At 37.6% G+C, this 19,257-nt stretch overlaps 1 protein-coding gene across 24 annotated transcripts in view; it reads left to right on the forward strand.

Annotated features, from left to right (window-relative positions):
* Positions 1 to 291: 291 nt before the first annotated feature.
* The window catches only part of LOC121345424 (ABI family member 3 binding protein), a 137,663-nt gene continuing 118,697 nt past the window's right edge, over positions 292 to 19,257 (forward strand). For all 24 annotated transcript variants that reach the window (XM_041422293.1, XM_041422301.1, XM_041422304.1 and 21 more), the window contains exon 1: positions 292 to 467. In XM_041422293.1, the coding sequence (XP_041278227.1) occupies positions 389 to 467 (79 nt within the window). In that variant the 5' untranslated portion in view covers positions 292 to 388. The remainder of the gene's footprint in view (positions 468 to 19,257) is intronic.

The raw sequence follows: 19,257 nt of genomic DNA on the forward strand, positions 1-19,257 counted from the left end.
CAGTTTAAGTCCAGCTCTCTTGGATAAAACAGTGAAAATGTCTCTCAGATAATTTTCCCATTAATAGAAAGTTTGATATTCATTATTTTATTTTCATGAAATATAAGTAATAAAATGGTAATGTTTTACCCTTAGTGGTGGAAAAAATCTTCTAGCAAACCCCAGAAGAATATTGCAGGGGGAGCCTGATAATATTTTCTTATGCTAATTCTCGTTTTGAAGTGGGAGTGAATGATGTCATCCTGTCTCCTCCCACTGTGTAAACTAAGCTCGTGTCAAAGTGTTGCTGCCTCTTGTCACAGAGAGAACGGTTCACTTAAATGCAGCCGCAGTACTTCTGTGTGATACCTGTCAGAGCCATTCCCAGTGCGAGGTTGGGTTTGTGACCATGATGTCAAGATTTGTCTGTCTTCTTTTCTGTGGATATATTGCACTAAACCTGGGAAATACTCAGAAATTGCCAAGAGGCAAGTAGCTATGAACAACTTTCTGGGGGTTTGTTTGTTTTTCTGTTGTGGGACTTCGGGGTTTTTAAAGCCTGTGTTTTGTTATGGAAATTTGCTTACAACATGTTAGAAATGATTAAGAGTAATAGACGAAATGAAAGAAGGTCAGGGAAAAGGGCAAATCCAGGTATAACAGCAACCTTAAAGCTCTTGAATAAAATAAGCTCAAAAGTTTTCATGGTATCTTGTGACTCTAGTGAGAATTATCATGACAAAGTTGCTGTATTTTAGTGATTTTATAGTGATTTGGACAGCAGTGTGCAGGTCTGTGCAGGTTTAATATCTTAAAGACAATGTGACTTGGAAGCACCCTGAGTCACTTGTGGAAGATTTCAGTTCCGTCTTTGAAAGAACTTGTATACTTTCCTTTATATCTATCCTAACAATTCAGTAGGAATTGACTAGTGTTGGTGAGGTTGCATGCATTTTGAGGGAGAGAAATATGATTGATTAAAATTTATACAAGTAGAAAACCCCTCCAACCTGTGTGAATATTGTTTAACCATTCCTTTCTCCCAGAGTCTGGAAGTACAGTAGATTTGCAGAGCTGGCAGTGATCTCTTCTTCTCGTTGGTTATATGACACACGTAGCATTGGCATTTTAAGAGTAGTTTATTGCTTACTGCAGGAAGAGCACTCATAGCATAAAATGAAAATAATATTTCTCTATCTGGATGGTAAAACACTTCGTAGTTCCTTGGCATTAAGGCAGCAATTTCACAACTGTTTCTGTACTGCACGTATTGTTCTCACTTTGTGGCAGTGCTTGCCTGAGTCCACTGTGCTTTGTAATGCATTTTACATCTGCATTCTCCTGTAGCCACTGACATTTAGAAGAACCTGTGATTTAGTTATGAGAGTGTTTATTAAGAAATAAGCACTTTGAGGGCTTCCTAAGGAGAATCTCTTTCATAGAAGGGAAACCTAAAATTATTTTGGGGAGTTGAGGTGATTTTTCATCTCTACCCCTCTTTAAGATACTTTTTTTCCCCTCAGAATTTAATTATTTTCTTTTTTTTCTATGATGATATTCTTTTGAAATTATCTTTCTTTTAATCTCATCTTCTGGAGCCAACGTGGAGTTTTTTGCATACTGGTAAAAGTGAAACAGTGTGTAGTCTGAAAGTAACAGATATGCAGTTCCAGTCAAGCTAACTCTAAGAATTTAGTTTTGTCAAAAAAGGACTTAAGAAAGGATTATGTTGACCAGACAGGGAACTTGTATATATTGCCTAGACTGAGGGAAGGAACTTTTCCAGTGCTTGTCTTTTTAAATGATTTAACTGGACTTTCTGCTCACTACTGTAGAATAGTGGCTCTAAGTTTATGCTAACTGTGAAGTTCAGACAAAGCTTCTAATCCAATGCAAGATTAACTCTGGCATGCATTTTTTCTGTCCTAAAATAACATTGCAGAAGTGAAGTTCTCTTTGCCAAATGCATAAAACTGCAGGTGGAAACTTCATTTCTTTTCAGTGAAATAACTTTTAAGATACTCCCATTGCAGTGTGGAAACATCAGTCTAATTCTTTTGTTTGTAGCTGCCTCTCCAGTTACTATTTTCAAATAATTGCATTGAAAAAGCAAGTGTATTGGTACTTAGCTGCTGTCCAGAAATGTTCAGCGGATTGTCCTCTACAGCATTGTCTTGTTTGATAGGTACTAGAGACTTTTTTTGTAAGCAAAGAGAATATGTGTTTTAGAAATGAAAACATGTACTGGTAATGTTCTGTTTTTAGAGGGCTTCTTTGCCTTGCTCTGCAAGCTTAAATTCCAGTGAGCTCCTGTGCTCTTTAAGTCCCAAAGTATGTAACTGAGGTTTCAGAGTCACTCTTGCTGTCTGGGGAACAGTGGAATCAAGTTCATAACTTGAAGGAGAGCAATCTAGCCAAACTCGCTTTCTGGTGGTGCAGGTACTTGTGGGAACAGGTTATCAGAGTAAATCTTGCCCTTCTTACCAGCACTTTGCAATTCTAGTGCTCAAATCTTCTCTCCCAGAGGTGAAACACATTGACCCCATGTCTCATGGACTGGGATTTCCTTTCACTGGTAAAAGGTGGAAGGAACATCTTGCCTCCTGCAGCTGCAAAGGAACAGAGCCAGTACAGTGACTTCCAGAGCTGTTTGAGAGACTGTGTGCAAATGTGCTGGTCAGCAGGCTGGAACACAAATTGCTCCCTATTCCCATATATTTTTGTACTTTCACCTCCACATATGTGTGTTTTACTAGGATGAAAAAGAAAATATTATTGCTGTTCTCAAAAGTGTTTTTTTTATTAATGAATTCTTTCATTGTTTTGACATCAAAGATGAAGGTATTGTTGGAGGAATAATAGTGATAAATAAAGACAATATAATTGGGAAAGGAAGGCTGGTGGGTAGTGTGTTTTAGTATGAAGGCACTGGATTTTTTACAATTATGTCTGTGTTTCATCTGGGGGATCAGCTGCTAAGAAAATTCTGCAGTCAGTGCCTTTGGATACTGAGTGAGGGATGACAGAACATCAGGATGAGAGATGGTGGTACCATTATGGATGACATTTCATCCAGTATTTCAGCGGCTGTCTGTTCAACTTTGTCTAGCCTCTAAAGTTTTCTTCTAATTAGAATTTTTCTACTTGTTTTTGTCTCTGTCATTATGCCATTATGCCAGTGCCATCCAACATACATGATTCTAAAGTTCAACACTGTTGTGCTTTATTGATGGATGGAAACATGCTCTAATTTTTATGGCTCTGCATAACAGAAAAGTTACATTCTTAAAGAGCTCAGTGTTGTCTCTCTAGACAGGAATTAAGTACAGACAAAAAGACTTGTCTTTAGAGAATGAATTGGTTAGCAGATCATCCCGGATTTGAGACAGGGATGAGAAAAAAAAGCCACAGAATCCAGAACAAACAAGTTACAGGACGTAATCCCCGAGATTGTATTGCCTTATAAACCATGTTTCACTGTCATCTTTCCAGTTGGAGCTGATACAATTGTTGAAGGAACAACTGAAGAATAAGTTCTTAGTGTTTGGTGAAACAGCATTTCATGTTTTTGATTTTGCCACTTGACTTTCCAGTTACAGCACAGAGGTGCATGGAAATGTGTTTTTTCACTAGAATGTCTGTTTCTGATAGCTTTTGTCTACATGTTCTGTTTTATTTTGTTAGAGCTGAAAAGAATTTAGGGGTTCATCCCTTCTTATAAAATTTCAGTTTTAGGAAGTTATTAAAAAAAAGAGCCTCAGTGTTTTTTTCTGGGTTTTTTTTCAGGGTATTTTTTGACATATTTCTGACCACTGTGGTTTTTCTACTATTTGAACTAGTCATCAGGTACAGTGGAATGTAGGTCCATTCTGCTTCTACTTTCCAAGACTCAGGCCTATCCTACTCTGCTGTCCAGGAAGGGCTCAGGAAACCCTAATTTGGCTTTCTCCTGGTTGCTGTCTTCTTAGGGAAAAAGAATATTGACTTGACATTTCTTAGGGGACCATGTGAAAAAGCCTGATTTACAGACTTCTATAGGGAAAACCAGATCCAAAACTTCCTCGTGTCTACAGTTGTCAGCAGTGGGGTTAAGTGGGAAAAATAATTGTTTAGCACTGAGGATTTGTTTCTTTGTTTGGAAGTACTGAATATGTTTGGTCTGATATTGTAGATAGCTACTAGCTAATATTTGTACTTAAGGTAATTATAACTGACATCTCTTTTAGAGTGAATGCTGTATTTACAGTAGACTCCCAAACTTTGACATTTGAGAAAAGGAGTAGGCTAATTATATTCCTAGCTAAGTTTGCTGGCTATGCCATATTACGTAATACATCTTACTAGGCAGAGCATGTGTTTTCATTTACTAGTGTCAAACAGTTAAAACAATGAAGAGTTTTTTCAATGTATCACAGTTATTATAGTGCAGCAACCAAACTTTAAACTTTTGTGCTGCCCTCTCCCTTCCTGCCAGAATCACCCCTTTGGTAGCTGTAGGGCGACAGGGCAAAAACTGTAAGACAGGGAAAAGTCTCATGGAAGTTGTGGGGTTTTGAGCATGCAATGAAGCTGGCATATCAAAATATCACAAAATGACATGTGGTTTATATATTACTGTCCCCATGGTTTATAAAACATCTTTCTGGGAACTATTTTTCAAAAATCACAATGCATTAACCTTTAAAAAATGTTCTTATGAAGAAGAGCCAGTTTGAACCAAATTATTTAACTTTCTGTGTTTGGAAAAAGAAGTGCAAAATTAATTTGGGTTTTTTTTGTGAAATATTTTTCTTATGTTTAATAGCATATAAATGACAAGTCCAACAGGAAATTTAAAAGGGATGCTTTATCTGGTGTAATAGGGTTTTCAGTCACTAGATATGTCATGGCAAATTTGGCTGATTCTTAGCAGAGAGTGAAAACAGCTCATAAGAATGTAACAGTTATAGCAGTTCATTTAATCAAAGTTATCTTTTCATGCAGACAGTTGTGTCCTAGGCTTGCACATAAACATACAAAAACCCAGTACTGAGTGTCAGGCTTCTGAGTTCAAAGATGATCTGTAATACCAGAATTCCATTTTTGTATTGGCACATGCAGTGGTGCAACATTGTGATGATACATATGGGTGGATTCTGCCAGAATTAAATTCCACTGCATATGAATGCCTCCAAAATGATCTCACTGCTGGATAATCTATATAACCTTCCACCTCTTCATTTTAATTTTCATGTTCCCAAGTGTCTCTTTTTGAACCTTATTTTTCAGCCTCCTTCATATAATCTTTGGCTCTAGCTGTTCCAGAAGGACAAGCTACATAATTCCCTTGGCAGGAGAGCTGTAGGCTAAATCTTGCTGCTGCTATGGGGCCAGACCTACTGTGGATCTGTTGACTGATGATACAGTGGATGGACAATGGGTTTGAGCCTTTGGACCTTTTGGAGTCACCAGGTGTGCACTGCACACTGCATGTGGAAACAAAAACCTCTGTCTGCTCCAGGGGGAAAAGATGGCTAGCAGTGACCTGCCATAGTCAGAACTGTTCATGCAGCTCCTAGGGGATCTATTTTCCTTCAGGGAATTCAAGTGCAGACTTGAAATTGTTTGTGAGCAAGACAAATTTGTTGCTGTGGAGCATTCTTGACTACTTTTACAGAAGACAGTTGGAGTCCTACTCACTGGCATGGTGGATCTTGGTGAGAACAGAAGCAGGTATTCGTGTTCTGGACAGGCTTCAGCCTAAAATAGGTGCCATTAGCATAACAGCCCAGTCTGCAATGTCTTCCCAAGTGGAAAAGGGCAGCTGGAAACAGGCCAGATCCTACACGGACTTGCTTGACAGGCCTTAGTTCAAATGGTCTTAGTTAAAAATTGTTTTTTCTACAATACAGGATAACATGTATGTAATGCTAGTTTGCATTGTGAGATAGATATTCACCTTATTGTGCTGTGAGAATGGTGGTTGTGAAGATGACTACTGGCAGCATCATGAATGAAACTGTTGCGTGAGCAAGGCCTGGGCCAACTTTTCCAGTGCTGCCATCCCTCAAAACATAACAATCATGTGCCATTTTACTCCAGCTAAATCAACTCTAAACCTCCTCACTTGAGCAAATCAGTGTGTGTCATATCAAGGGGAAGAAAAAACAGGTCAAGTTTTGAACAACCAAGTGAATTTCTACTGTTCATGAAGTGTGATTGCAGTTATGGTCACCAGAATGGAATACTTTTGCACTCACTGCTTCACCAAAGTGATGTCATCAGAGCATGCAGGTATCCAGGCAAGGTTATGGAAGGATGGTTGCATTACGAATATCAACACAGAGTCTTTACCCATTCAGAGCTACTGAATAAAATACTGGTAAAGAGTTGAGGCTCTAGCTATGAAGATTCTAGACCTAAAGGCAGGGAGGTAGGGAATGCTCTTCTATGAGACAAAAACTACTTTCCTCCCAGTCTGGAGGGGAGCTTTATCTCACTTCTTCAGAGGTTGGTAGACAAAATATAACCTGTCTTCTCTAAAATGCTTTAGTTGTTACTGAGGTCCATCATTTAGCAATAATTTAGTATTATTGACAGCATCTTCTGGAAGAAAAATAAACAAGGCAAGTGAATCCATAATTTTTCTTAGACTAATTGTAGCCATGGCTCTTATATAAATATTGTTTACCTTGAACAAACATGTCATCAGGGCTCCATGTGAATAAATCCACTTTGATAAAACCCAGCTTAATGACATGCCTAAACCTCTGCATGTGATTGGATTTTTATTTATTTTGTGTGTGCATGGGGTGTGCTAACACTGGGGTGTCACTGCATGTACTTAAAAAGAAATTGTAATTCTATACTCTTTCTCAAGCTGAAGAGCTGATGGCAAAATGGATTCTCAAAGTATGAGGGAATTATTTTTTTAGGGCTTTTCTAGCATTTTAATATACTTCTAATGTTTTGCACTATTCTTAAAATCTGCTCAGGAATAGCACAATTCAATAGAGTGAGAAAAGATTCTTTCCAATCACCTGCAGTTGTGGCATTAGTTTATGAATCTATAAATGGCCACAGAATGCTTGATATGAGTTTACATAATTAATACTTTGGGAACCTGGCCAATTTTAAAGGACTGAGAGTGTATGTGGGATACCATTATTTTTAAACTCACATTTGGAAAAGACTTTTCTTTTTTTGTCAGCTGCTTGCAATATCTGCTTTGTATTAATTGTTCACTTTAATTTTTCTGTCTGTGATGGAAATGTCTGGATTAATTTTAGAACACATAAAATTGTGGTTTGTTCAAAAATACAAATATGTATGCTTGAAATATTCCAGAAGATCGTTTTCTGACCTTGAAGTTAAAACATTTTCTGGCAATTTACATTACCTCATTAGCACAGTTCAAGCCTATACATGAACAAGAAAAATGCACACTGAGAAAATTACAAGACTTTCAGACTTTATCACTTATCACTCTTCTTTTGTAATCTCAGTGTCAGTACAACATGAACAAACACTGTGAAAACAAAGGCATGGATGCAATAGTCTGAAAGTTGATAAGAAATTGAGCTTTGGGATACATATAGTAGAAATAAAACTCTGCTGTCTGACCTGAACATCTTGGCAGAGTTCCATTCTGTGGTTCATGCACACACTGAAGTAGTTGGATTAAATGGCAGGGCAGAATTTTTATTTATAGCACAGTGTGCAGCTTGTTTCACAGTCAGGGAAGTGGCTGCAGTCAGGCTTAAGAGCCATGAATTCTCTTAGTTTGATGAAGAGCTGACTCAAGTAAAAGTGGTGAGGTTTCATATTCAGCTTGAATCAATAGGTCTCCTGTCATAAAGCTAATTAAGAGACATTTACTGTGTGAACATGACTATGAAATTGCTCCACAGTGGCAGCTCATCATTTGCTACCTTACAGATGAACACCAGCTTTCAGCTATGATCTTACAAGCACCAATACTGCATCTCTTCAGCAATCCTTCCTGCTCTTTGGTTTTGTTACAAGGAACACAAAACCTGGCAATTCTAATAGAAATGTCTTCTTGCTTATGTTGGTTATTCGGTGCTCCTTAGTAGCTGATATATCTGATGTAACTCGGTGTTATGGAGTAGGAGGTAATTTATGTCCTTTGTTAATCAAGTCTGTATAAATAAGATCTGTTTCCCCAGAAGATTAAAATACTAATTATGCAATTAATTTTAGCTGAAGAACTTATTTTGAATTGTTGGCAGATTTGGGGATTTTTGCTCCAATGGAAAATCTGTACTCACCTTGCACACAAGTAACCAAATCATTAATGTGATTTCACAGAGACTCTAGTACACTGAGACATACACGTGCACACACAAAGTGTGGGATCTTGCTCATTTGCTTTTGGTAAGTGCTTTTCCTAAAAAAATATCTCTTTTAATCTTTCACACTTTCATCAATCCCCTGTACTCTCACAATTTTGGTAACATGATCAAATAGCAGTTGATAAAAGGATTAGTAGGTTGTTAATGTACAGCCATGAATTCTTAGAAAGCAGCTTCTCAGTAATGTAACAGATGTTTACTGTGTTCCCTTTCCACTCAGAAATACATACAGCAATTAGCAAGGGAGATCATATGCTATTATTATACTTATTTGAAGGCAATGTGATGTTGCTCATAATATTAAGGATGTAGAAAAGTTACATATAGGGAATAGATAACATAGGGAATAGATAATCTCATTTATGCCCTGTTGAAGTTCAGGCATTGTGAATAATTTTTTCCATGACACAGCCCTTCTGGATTTTTTTTTACAATAATTTGTTTTTGTAGTATTAAAACACTTGTCAAAAAAACTGGCACAGGGAAGACATCTCATGTAAAAACTCTGAAGTCATGAAGCATTATTTATGTACTTAATACACTCTTAAGTCAGAGAGCATTCCTTGGGAATTAATGTAATCTACTGCACACTGGGTTACAAGATCAGTAATGAGGGAGACATAGCTTCCTACATACCATAAATTCTCCATGAGCATTTGGATAAATGCCTGACAGAAGTACAAGTAAAAGTGCAAAGTCAGGCCTACAAAGATTGCTTAGCTGGTGGTGTGCATAGATGTACGTACCCTTATTCCACCCCAAAGTTTTCATATGCCTTCCTTTTGTGTAGCTGATAGTGTTCTTTATTGGCATTTTCTTTCAATGAAACACCAGCTGGAGAATTTATTTTAAAAAGTAATATAGACATAGGAAGATAGGCTGGAAAGAGAGATTACTTCCTGCAGTTTTCTTTCATCTCTGTAGATAAAAGGTAACACGGTGAAAACAGAGCAGGTGATGTAACAGATAAAGAATTTGGAAATATAGTCAGAGAACATGAACTCTATACCATGTCCTGGGTAGGAAGGGAAATATGTGGGAGAAAAGATAAAACAACTCCATTATGAAAAAATAAGTATTTGTCTTATCTTAGTACTCCATTAATCATGACATAGCTTTTATTTTACATGTTGTATACTTACTAGGCTTGGTGTCCATTATTTTCTGGTTTAGTGGATAGCAGATTTAGTGGAAGCATTTACTTCATATTTTAGTTTTGTTAAGATGAGTTAACAATGCCTCTGCTTCACAGTGTGTTCATAGAGCTGTAAAAGAATTTCTGTCAAATTTAGGAATTCAATAATACATTCTAAACTTATGAAGTTATTAGTACTTTTTAAATTAAAGATGTACTGGCAATATGTTGCTTCTTTTGCCCAGATATGTTTCAACTGTATAATCTTTCCTTTGATCTCTGCAAACTCAAAATGTGGAACAATACAGAAGATTAAAAGGATCACCTCTGATTTTTCTTAATCTGTTGGGATTTTTGTTGGGTTTATTTTAGAGTAGTAGTAAGAAGCCAGGTCATCAGTCCTGAGATCTGTCTCATCTAATGGTGCAAGATGAGATACATTTTCCAGCTGGGAAAACTATGTGCAGTTGGAATCAATCCTTATAGGACTGGGCTGTATCCAGCAAGTGTCATAGACATGTGTGAGAACGTTCAGTTTGGAGACCCGGAACATAAGTGAAACCACTTTATTTTGACTGCTCTTTTGGAAACATCGGGCAATTTTTTAAAATTTGCATTATGTTTGTTTGTTTATGTCTACAGCTTTCTAAACCAAAGGAAAGCAACTAGCTAAAATCTTTGCTGACAGACTTGACTCCATTGACTAGCCCAAATCATAGTTGTCCAAGCACAATAGAATTTAACATTTCAGTACTGCTTTTGTTACTGACGGAGTTTTCTTACTCTTTCTGAGTTTAGCATTTGATATAAAACACTGCCCAGGAATTCTTATGTGTGCTTCAGATATTTAATTGCTTTATCATCTGTCCGCTTCTTAAAAGTGGGGAATTTATTCCAAAGTTAACACAGAATATTGCCAAGTGCCATTCAGAGCTATTAATCCTTGCTCTGTTTGAAGTCCTGTATGTTTTTGGTGTTATTTTGAGCAGAGAACACAGGTATTTTTTGTGATCATATGCAGGTAACAATGCTGGAAATGGAAAACGATTGTGACTTCAGAAAAAGAATAATCCCATTCCATTTCCATATTTTTGCATATTATTTTAAAGGTTCTTTCTTCAACTATACACAGCATAGTGGGGGGACTTACAAACCGTATGTCATCTGTTTCTGAATGGGCGTCACCATCTAGGTTGTTTTCCTTCAATTCCAAAGCAGGTCATTATGGACAACTCATCTGCTTCTACTCTTTTCCACAACCCAAGTTCTTTCCCAGAGTACAGAAAGCACAAAACATTCTCCTTCACTAAAATGAGTATAGGAATTACACTGAATATTGCTCAAGAACCAGGAAGAGCTTCTTAAGCAATATCAAAGAGGTATCAAAAGGGATTTTGGGCTTTTAACCGCTGACTGCTATGCTTAGAGCCCAGTTTTCCATCTCCCCTGTAATGTAGGAATCCAGTCTGCATTTCTCCAGTCTGACAGTAAGGATACCTGTGGAAATTGTGCCAAAGTTGACGTAAATGATGTTCACCCCTTTCCTTTGTATGCAAAGCCAGGAATAACATTACAGAAGGCAGTGAGCTTTGCCAGACAGCCTGGTCTTGGTAAATTTGCTCTGGCCGTTCCAAATCACCTTTTTGGTCATCATGTGCATAGGTGTGACTGTTTCTGGTGACTGAGGCTAGGGACAGCAGCTTGCAGTTTCCTGGATGCTCTTTCTTGCCTTTACTCAATCAATTGTACTGAGATATGTTTCTCTTCTCCATAGGAAATTAATCTTACTTCTCCCTGTCAATTCTCATATGCTTATCTATATACTGAAGAGACCATGCCTAATTGGATTTTTATTTTCTATGTCTTTGAGATAGGAAGTAGGATACTGGAATTGATGCAGCCCTCCTTGAAGTTTTATGGTACATACTTAGATGTGTAGAACAAAAATAGTAGCCTTCAACCGGAAAATAGTAATTTTTACAAGGAAACATAGGGCTGAAATGGACTTCCTGAACTTATTTTGACCACCTTCTTCTTATTCCCAAGTCAGTTTGCTCCAGAGTGTATCTCCCTGTATCAGTTTTCCAGGTATCTTTCTTGCTGCAGTTTGTGTCTTCTCTTCAAAATATGGAGCAGAAGTAATTTATACTGCTTTTCCTCAGGGCTTTGTTTGTTTGCCATATATATTTGGATACTGTTTTCTTATCTATCCATGTACTTTTCGTCCAAGCTCAGTGACTCCTATTTTCTCAGGCTTCTTTCCTGGGTAATATACTCATTATCTCTAGACATTGAATTTGATTTTTCCCTGAATTTATCAAGATGGTCTGTTTTGCAGTGCTCTATGTATTTATCCATTAGTGATGAGACCTTTTTAGAAGTGACAACTAGTGCATAAAAGGACTGGGATCCATTTATTCAGATTTAAAATAGAGAAGGCAACAATTTTGAAACATACCTACACGTTGGGGATTCTGAGACTTACAGATTAATTTACAACTAAAGGGTTGGAAGTACATGTTGGTTTCAAATTCTGTTTTTATTCTGTTGCTACGGCTTGTAAATCCTCCTAGCTGTCTAAATATTACTATCTTTAAGCAGGTTTGTCCCTAAAAGATAACAATGTGCTTAATCAGAGAAGGAGGTAAAACAAAGCTTTAAAATAATCTAGCCCAATGTTACAGAACACTCAGCTAAAGACTTGCTCTTTTATTTGCTTGGACTATGGCAAATAAGGTAATACTTATCACAGATGAAGATTTCAGTATATGACTACATTTTTTGTTCTATTAACGCAGATAAACATGCAAATTTCAATTTATTACTGCTTGAGGTTTTTTCAGCTGTTGATTTGGAGCTGCCTTATTGTAACACAGTAGAATTTATACTTTGTTGCTGTTGGTTATTTCATATTCTTTGAAATTATTCCTCCCAAAGTGTTTCAAAAGATCCCCAGATGAGTAGTCACAGAGTGAAAAAAAATTAAGTATTATGATGTAAAAATGGCGATGACATGTAAGGAATAGACTCCAAATTGGCTGTAGGAAATGAGTCCCTCACTGCAGCCTGGGTACACAGTAACCCATGTAGCAGATTACCTATGCACTCAGTAATACACTAACATCCTGGATTGTTAAGTGTGGTGTCCTCACTCTTCTCAGGGAAGCAAAGGTGACTGCAGTTCCAGACTGGTTTTATGCCTTTGATTTTCACTCTTCAAAAATGCACTGATCTTTGTAAATGAGAGGTGGCTTAAGGAAGTGGAGATGGCAAACACTGCCTAGCACTGAGTAGGTAATGGCAGTGATAATGCACTGCCTGCTCAGGAGCACAGTCATAGGAGACTTCCTGCACTAGGGTCTATGGTCTTGAGTGCCAATTGCTTCAATACATTTGAAGTTTATGGACAGAGCCAGTCCAACAGCATTTGAATTCTTCACCTGCTCAGGTTCTTGGTATTTTGTTGAGCTTTTTCTACTGAGGAGATGTTGTTAGAGAAAGTCCCTGATTTTATTCAGCTGATCAGCTCTAAAGTATGACCGCCTTGTATGAGGCCATGTCCAAAGACCACATTTCTCTTTTGGTGTTTGCACTGGCTGCTGCTTTTTAAAGGCTTAAAATAGAGAGTTAGACCTAGAAAATTTGTGAGACTCTCCTTGATCTTCACAGTCTTCTGGTTGCCTTTATTGAATATATTTATGCAGAATCTGTCAGGTTCTTTGGCCAGGAGACACATTTTTCTTCATAGCCCAGTCTGGGTGGAGTTGCCTTGGACTTGTTTCCTTGGACAGGAGAAGGAGCCAGGATTGGAAAGACAGCTCTTTTGGGCAAGATGCAGTCACTGTCTCATCAGCTCTGTCCAGGTGAAATTACATCCTGAAAAATACATACCAGGCCAGTCTGGAAAAAACAACAACAATAAGGAGCTTTGAGAGTAAAGCCAGGGGAACAAGGGCCTGGAGAACTAAAGACATCAGATCAAAATTAAGCTTTATCCTACTACAAATAAATGATCCATAATCTAAATTGAAATAAGGGTTTCAGGTTTCTTTATTAACAAGTAGTTTTTGTCTTGTCCTTTTAAATTTGTGCACTGTTTATTTTAAAAGTGTTATCTATCAAAAATTATTCAGCTTGAAGGAGTTTCAAAGGGCATTATGCATTGAAAATAATGAATAGGCTTGGCTTTGTCTTTATCCTTCAAAAATGTTGAATTGTTCAACGTTGAATTTTATAAATTTTTACCATCAAAAACCAAACTAAGTTTACTAACTGGACACATAAAGGTTTTCTAATGTTCAAAATAAAAATTAAACAGAATCCCACAAGAGGAGCCAGGGTCAGGTTCTTTTAAATCACACCAAAGAAGTTTTCAGAGGTTTAACTCCTCTTCCCTTTTTCATCAGAGCTTGGTTATTTTCAAACAACAGTTTTCTTCTTTGTTTTCAGTTTTGTTTCATATTTTAATAAATAATAAAAAATCTCCTGCAGAATGGAAGGTGGAACTGGGGGTTGGACCTCTGAAATGGGATCCCAAGTTTAAACCAGCATGTTGAAGGAACCTTGTGAAGGAGATAGTGATAAAAATGGAGGTGGAGCTTCAGTGAAGTTCCTGAATGACCTGAAAATAGACAAAACAGATGGCAACATTTGAGCTACAAATTTCCTTTGTACAATGGTTTCTGTAGCTACATAGAAGCTGGAATTGCTAATAACTATATCTTTAATCTGCATTGACCCAACTAAAGTACTAATGAGTACATTACACAGTTCTGAACGGTAATAATCACTAGAGAGGAATTGGCAAAATAAGTCTTAAAACCTTATAATTTTGTAATATAAATGCTCTAACAATTCTCTTTCAGAAGTATATGTTTAGTTTATAACATTAAAGAACAGTATATTTCTGATTAGCATTAATAAAACCAAATGTGCAAAGCAACTGGAGGAAAAGGTGTCAGTAACCTTGAAATAGTGCTGTGAGAAAGGACACAGGAAGGGATGGGGCTCACCGTGGGCCCTCACAGGGCATCTTTTCCTTTTGGGTCACTACCTTCAGCTGAGCACCAATATTGAGTACTACTCCCTACTGTGTATTTCAGCTACTCCTGAAATTCCTATTCATTTGGTAGTAAATTTCTCTAGCATTTAAATTACTAAAATGCCCCCAGATATGAAAGAAATATGGAGGGAACTACAGTTTAAGCTATTTAATTTGCTGTGTGCATTCTGTTAAGAATGTTGATATACCTAAAAAAAGTTCCCTTCTTTGAAATGAAAGTAGTTTGAAGGTGGAAGTTGAGAGCTGAAGGGTTCGGTTTTTGTAGATAGACATGCTTGTTTTTGTTTTGCGCAGTTGACTGCTGCAGGTTGACAGCCAATTCTTCTGAAGCAATGTTAGACTTGTGTAGGCATAATAATACTTTGAAAAAAATTATTGGGGAACTTCATTTGCAAATGTCAAAACTACATGCAAGGCTGTTAGCTCACCCTCCTCTAAAAAGGTATTCTTTGTTGCACCTACTTTCATCATTCAGAGTATTTGTGAATGTGAATTTCACAGCTAAGAACCTTAGTGTTTGATGCAATCTCTCATGAGAACGGATCCTCAGCTATCTTATTAGAGAATACAAAGACAGATTTTCTGCAGAAGTGCAGAGTAATTTGGCAAGAGGCACTGGGCACAAACTGGAACACGGGAAATTCCAGTTAGATATTAGGACTTTTTTTTTAAACAGAAGTATGCTAAGCACTGAAACAGATTACCCCAGAGATTTTCAAGACTCAGCTGGATGTGGCCCTGAGCAACTTGAGACTTTGAGCAGGGAGTTGAACTAGATGACTTAGAGAAGTTTCTTCCACCCTAAGTTATTCCATTATTCTGTGCTTGTGGCTGCTTTAGAAGTGTGTCTTGTTTATTGTAGTACATAGAAACAGAACTATTTTTAAATGTTTCCCATTTTAAGATATATTTGGGTTGCAGCCAAACAGCCAATATTTCTCCATGTTTGGCTGCCAAAATAAATACAAAAATATAAAAGAGCAGAAAATAAAAATTTCATAGTTTCATAGTTTTTTCAATTATCATTGAAAACTTGCCTGGTGGTACTATGACACCAGATTTGGAAAAATCAAACCACTGCTGTGAATGATTTGAATAAATGAGGTAGTGCTCACAAATACATGGTGCTAATATATTTTCATAAGGCACACTTCATTTGTCTAGCACTCTGGGAGGCAGTGCTGGGTCTTGCCTTCATGCCCCTTAAAGTCTTTGAAATAGTGGAAAATAAACAGTTTCAATGTAAGGCAAAAGGAATTCTGGCAAGAAAGCCAAATTTGCTGTAATACACTACAGCTGTATTCACCCTCTTGTTTTGTAGGGCAGAGTTCAAGGATCCTCACTCTATGGATAAAAACAAAAAATAGGACTGTATTTGATCACAAGAGACCATGCACACTTAAAGCGTGCAGGAGACTCCTGGTGTGAGTGAAAGTAACATCTAAACTTTTAAAAGTTTCAATACGTTCTTGCCTTTGTCTCCTGTTGCCTATACATTCCAACTAGCACACTATGGTTCTTCCAGCTGGATTCTTCGGGCCATTGGTAGCTATTTTCTTCTTTCTGAAGAGCTGGTGGTGGCTGGTTCTCTGATGATGCAGCTGATTCATTATTAAGCTGTTTTTCATTCTCTCCTAGTATAGACAGACTCCTTTTCTCAGAGCGATTCCAACACTCCAAGTGCTCTGATGCACTTTATGCTGTGCTTTTACTTCAGATGTGCTTTGCACAGTTTCTCCTGCTGATCTTGGCCATCAAATGACTTTTGTTGAAGAGAATACTTGCAGATCAGTGTGGAATTTCTGTTGGCAAGCATGGAAGGAAAGATTGTGTTTCAGAGGTAGCTATAGATCTCAGAATCTTCCACTTGGAAATGGCCTCAATGTAAAAGAATTACAATACAAATGTAAATTCTTAAGACCAGGGTTTCACTAACAAATGCCAAAAACTGACACAAATGAATGGAATTAGAGAGCATCTAGTTTATCTTTTAAGTCCTTTATCAAGAAGATGAAGGGAAAAAAGGTCTCTTGGAATCCTAATACAAAAAAAAATATTTTCTCAAAATCAAATAGATTCTTATCCCAGTATCATAAGAGTTAAGTTCCTATGACTTTCCTTGTCCATTCAATCATATTTAATGAATATTTATCTGAGTGACGACTAAAAGAGACATATTACTCAGAATGAGAATGTTTTCCTGGTTAGTTGTTCAAAACACTGAGATCAGCACAAGTGAAATCTATATTGTTAATATGCTGCTGGGGGCAGTACCCATTTACCATGATAATTTATAGATCATTTGTATCTGCCTTGCTCCAGGCTGGCCCTCTCTTGATTAGACTGGCAGTGTCTGTGCAGCACGTAGGCTTGAGCTCTCCTAGTCCTTGGTTGCTCCACTTCTGTTCATACACTTCTAGAAACTGGTCATTTATTGTTTTACCAGTCAATATTCATCCCTCATTTTCACTGATTCTGGAATGCACACAGTCCATGAATAGGAATGTGGTTTAGTCATATGAAGTGTGGCATCTGTGTTGTTGCTTTAGCAGTTATTTTCGCTGAAAAACTAAGTTAAAATGAAGGAGATTTGTCCGCTTGCTCTTTGCTGCTCTTTGGGGTCAGGTTTTAGGAAAGACAGGTCCTGCTTGCCTAAACTGATCTCCCCTTATGATAGAGTCACTCACTGGATGAGGAAAAGGTTGTGGATATTGTGTACCTTCAGCAAGGCCAAATGCTGCACCTGTCTCATGACAACCCAAAGCTGCCTGGTGAGAAAGGACTTGGGTGTTCTGGTCACCAGCAGCTGACCATGAGCCAGGGTGCACCCAGGTGGCCAAAAGCCCAATGGAAGCCCAGCTTTTATCAGCAATAGTGTGCCAAGCAGAACCAGGGAAGTGGTCACTGCCCTGCACTTGGCACTGGTAGGGCTGCACTCTAAATCCTGTATTAAGTTTTGGGTCCCTCTTTACAAGAAAGATGTTGGGGAGCTGAAGCATGTCCACAGAAGGGCCTCAAAGGTGATGAAGGGACTGGAGCAAAAGTCCTATGAGGAGGAGTTGAGCGAGCTGGAGAAAAGGAGTCTTGGGGGGACCTTATCTCTCTCTACAACTGCCTGAAAGGAGGGTGTAGGGGCCAGGTGGGGATTAGCTTTTTCTCCCAAGTAACAAGTAACAGAGCAGGGGCAAATGGCCTCAGGTTGTGCCAGGGGAGCTTTAGGTTGGATACAAGAAAAAATATCTTCACCAAAACGTGAAACATCTGAACAGACTAATGATGTTTGAGTCACAATCCCTCGAGGTATTTGAAAGTTGTGTAGATGAGGCACTTGGGGACATAGTTTAGTGGTGGACTTGACAGTGATACGTTTATGGTTGAACTTGATGATGGTCTTGATGGTCTTTTCCAACCTAAATAATTTTTTCTTAATGTTTTTTTCCTAAACTCTACAGGGACTCTGCAATATTTTTTGCCATCACTGTACTTAAAAGTAAATGAGAGAAAAATGACCTGCCCTGTCAAGACAGGGTGGTGAGGACAAGGATTATTTTTTAAATTTCAAGGGCATCTTCTTTTCTTCTTTCCTGCCTTATTATCTTTTTTTTAAAAATTTTTTAAAATATATTATTCCTGTATATTTTCTGCTAGAAATGTGTTTGATTTTGAAAGCTCTCTTGGTGGTTTGGATATGCTAGCCATAAAAAAGAGATCTAAAGGGTATTATCTTAAAGCTACTACTGTTTTGGGATCCCATTTAAGCTTTCTAATTGCAGAAACCTCACTGAGTTTTAAGGGTTTCATAAAATCAAGACCCTTTGTCACTATAATTGACTGCTTATGAATAAACAACAGTATCCATCTAACTGAAATCAGACCCAGTTGAATATAATCTTGATGTAGAATTAAATCTTCAAATTGATGTAAAGTATAACAGAGATACATAGATACAATTGTGGGGGAAAATGGTTTAAATTATTATAAGCTTAAAATTAAATAGATGTTCTCTATTTTTTTTTTTCATAAATTCAGGTTTGAGACTGATTAAGAATTTTATTATGGAAATCAAATTGCCATATTTGAATTAAGTTCTGTAAGTCTTCTTTTATTCTTAGACATGAGTTCTCAATAGAGACCAGGAAACCATCATTTCAATAATGCTTAATGGGTTTTGAAGAATCCATAATTTAAACAGATGTAGCTCACTGTCAGCCAGGATAATAATCCTAAACTTTGTTACCAGTTTTCACTGTCTTTATGAACCCAGTTTGGGGTATTTGAAGTGTGTTGTGTTTTCTTCCTGGTTTGTGCTATCTCGAGTCCTGTCAATATTCAGAGTTGCCCATCCTCAGCAGTCTTGTGTACTGAAAATAAAAGAGCTAGGGTGTCACAGAGATTAGAAGCCACTGCCGTCCTTTCCCCCGTGAAGGCATTGCTCTGCTGAGAATGCCAGAGAACTGAGTTTTCTAGAAGCCTTGCAGTCTTCTGGAACCTGGCAGAGTTGCCTTCGGAAAATTGTGACAGTTTCCTGGCTGAATGATTTTTCTTGATCAGTCTTTAGATAAAGGAAGGGAGGCAGATGTTTTCCATCAATTTTACTTGTACACTTCTTTCTGTAAAGGGAAGAGGCATAAAGTGTTGGCTTAAGGCTTTACATTCTGTGTGCAGACAACTGCAGATGCTCAAATCATCTACTAAAACGAAGTGAGGGTTTTGGTCTCTTGGCAACT

This window comes from Onychostruthus taczanowskii, unplaced genomic scaffold (assembly GCF_017590055.1).
Source record: "Onychostruthus taczanowskii isolate IOZ18803 unplaced genomic scaffold, ASM1759005v1 scaffold73, whole genome shotgun sequence".
NCBI lineage: Eukaryota > Metazoa > Chordata > Aves > Passeriformes > Passeridae > Onychostruthus > Onychostruthus taczanowskii.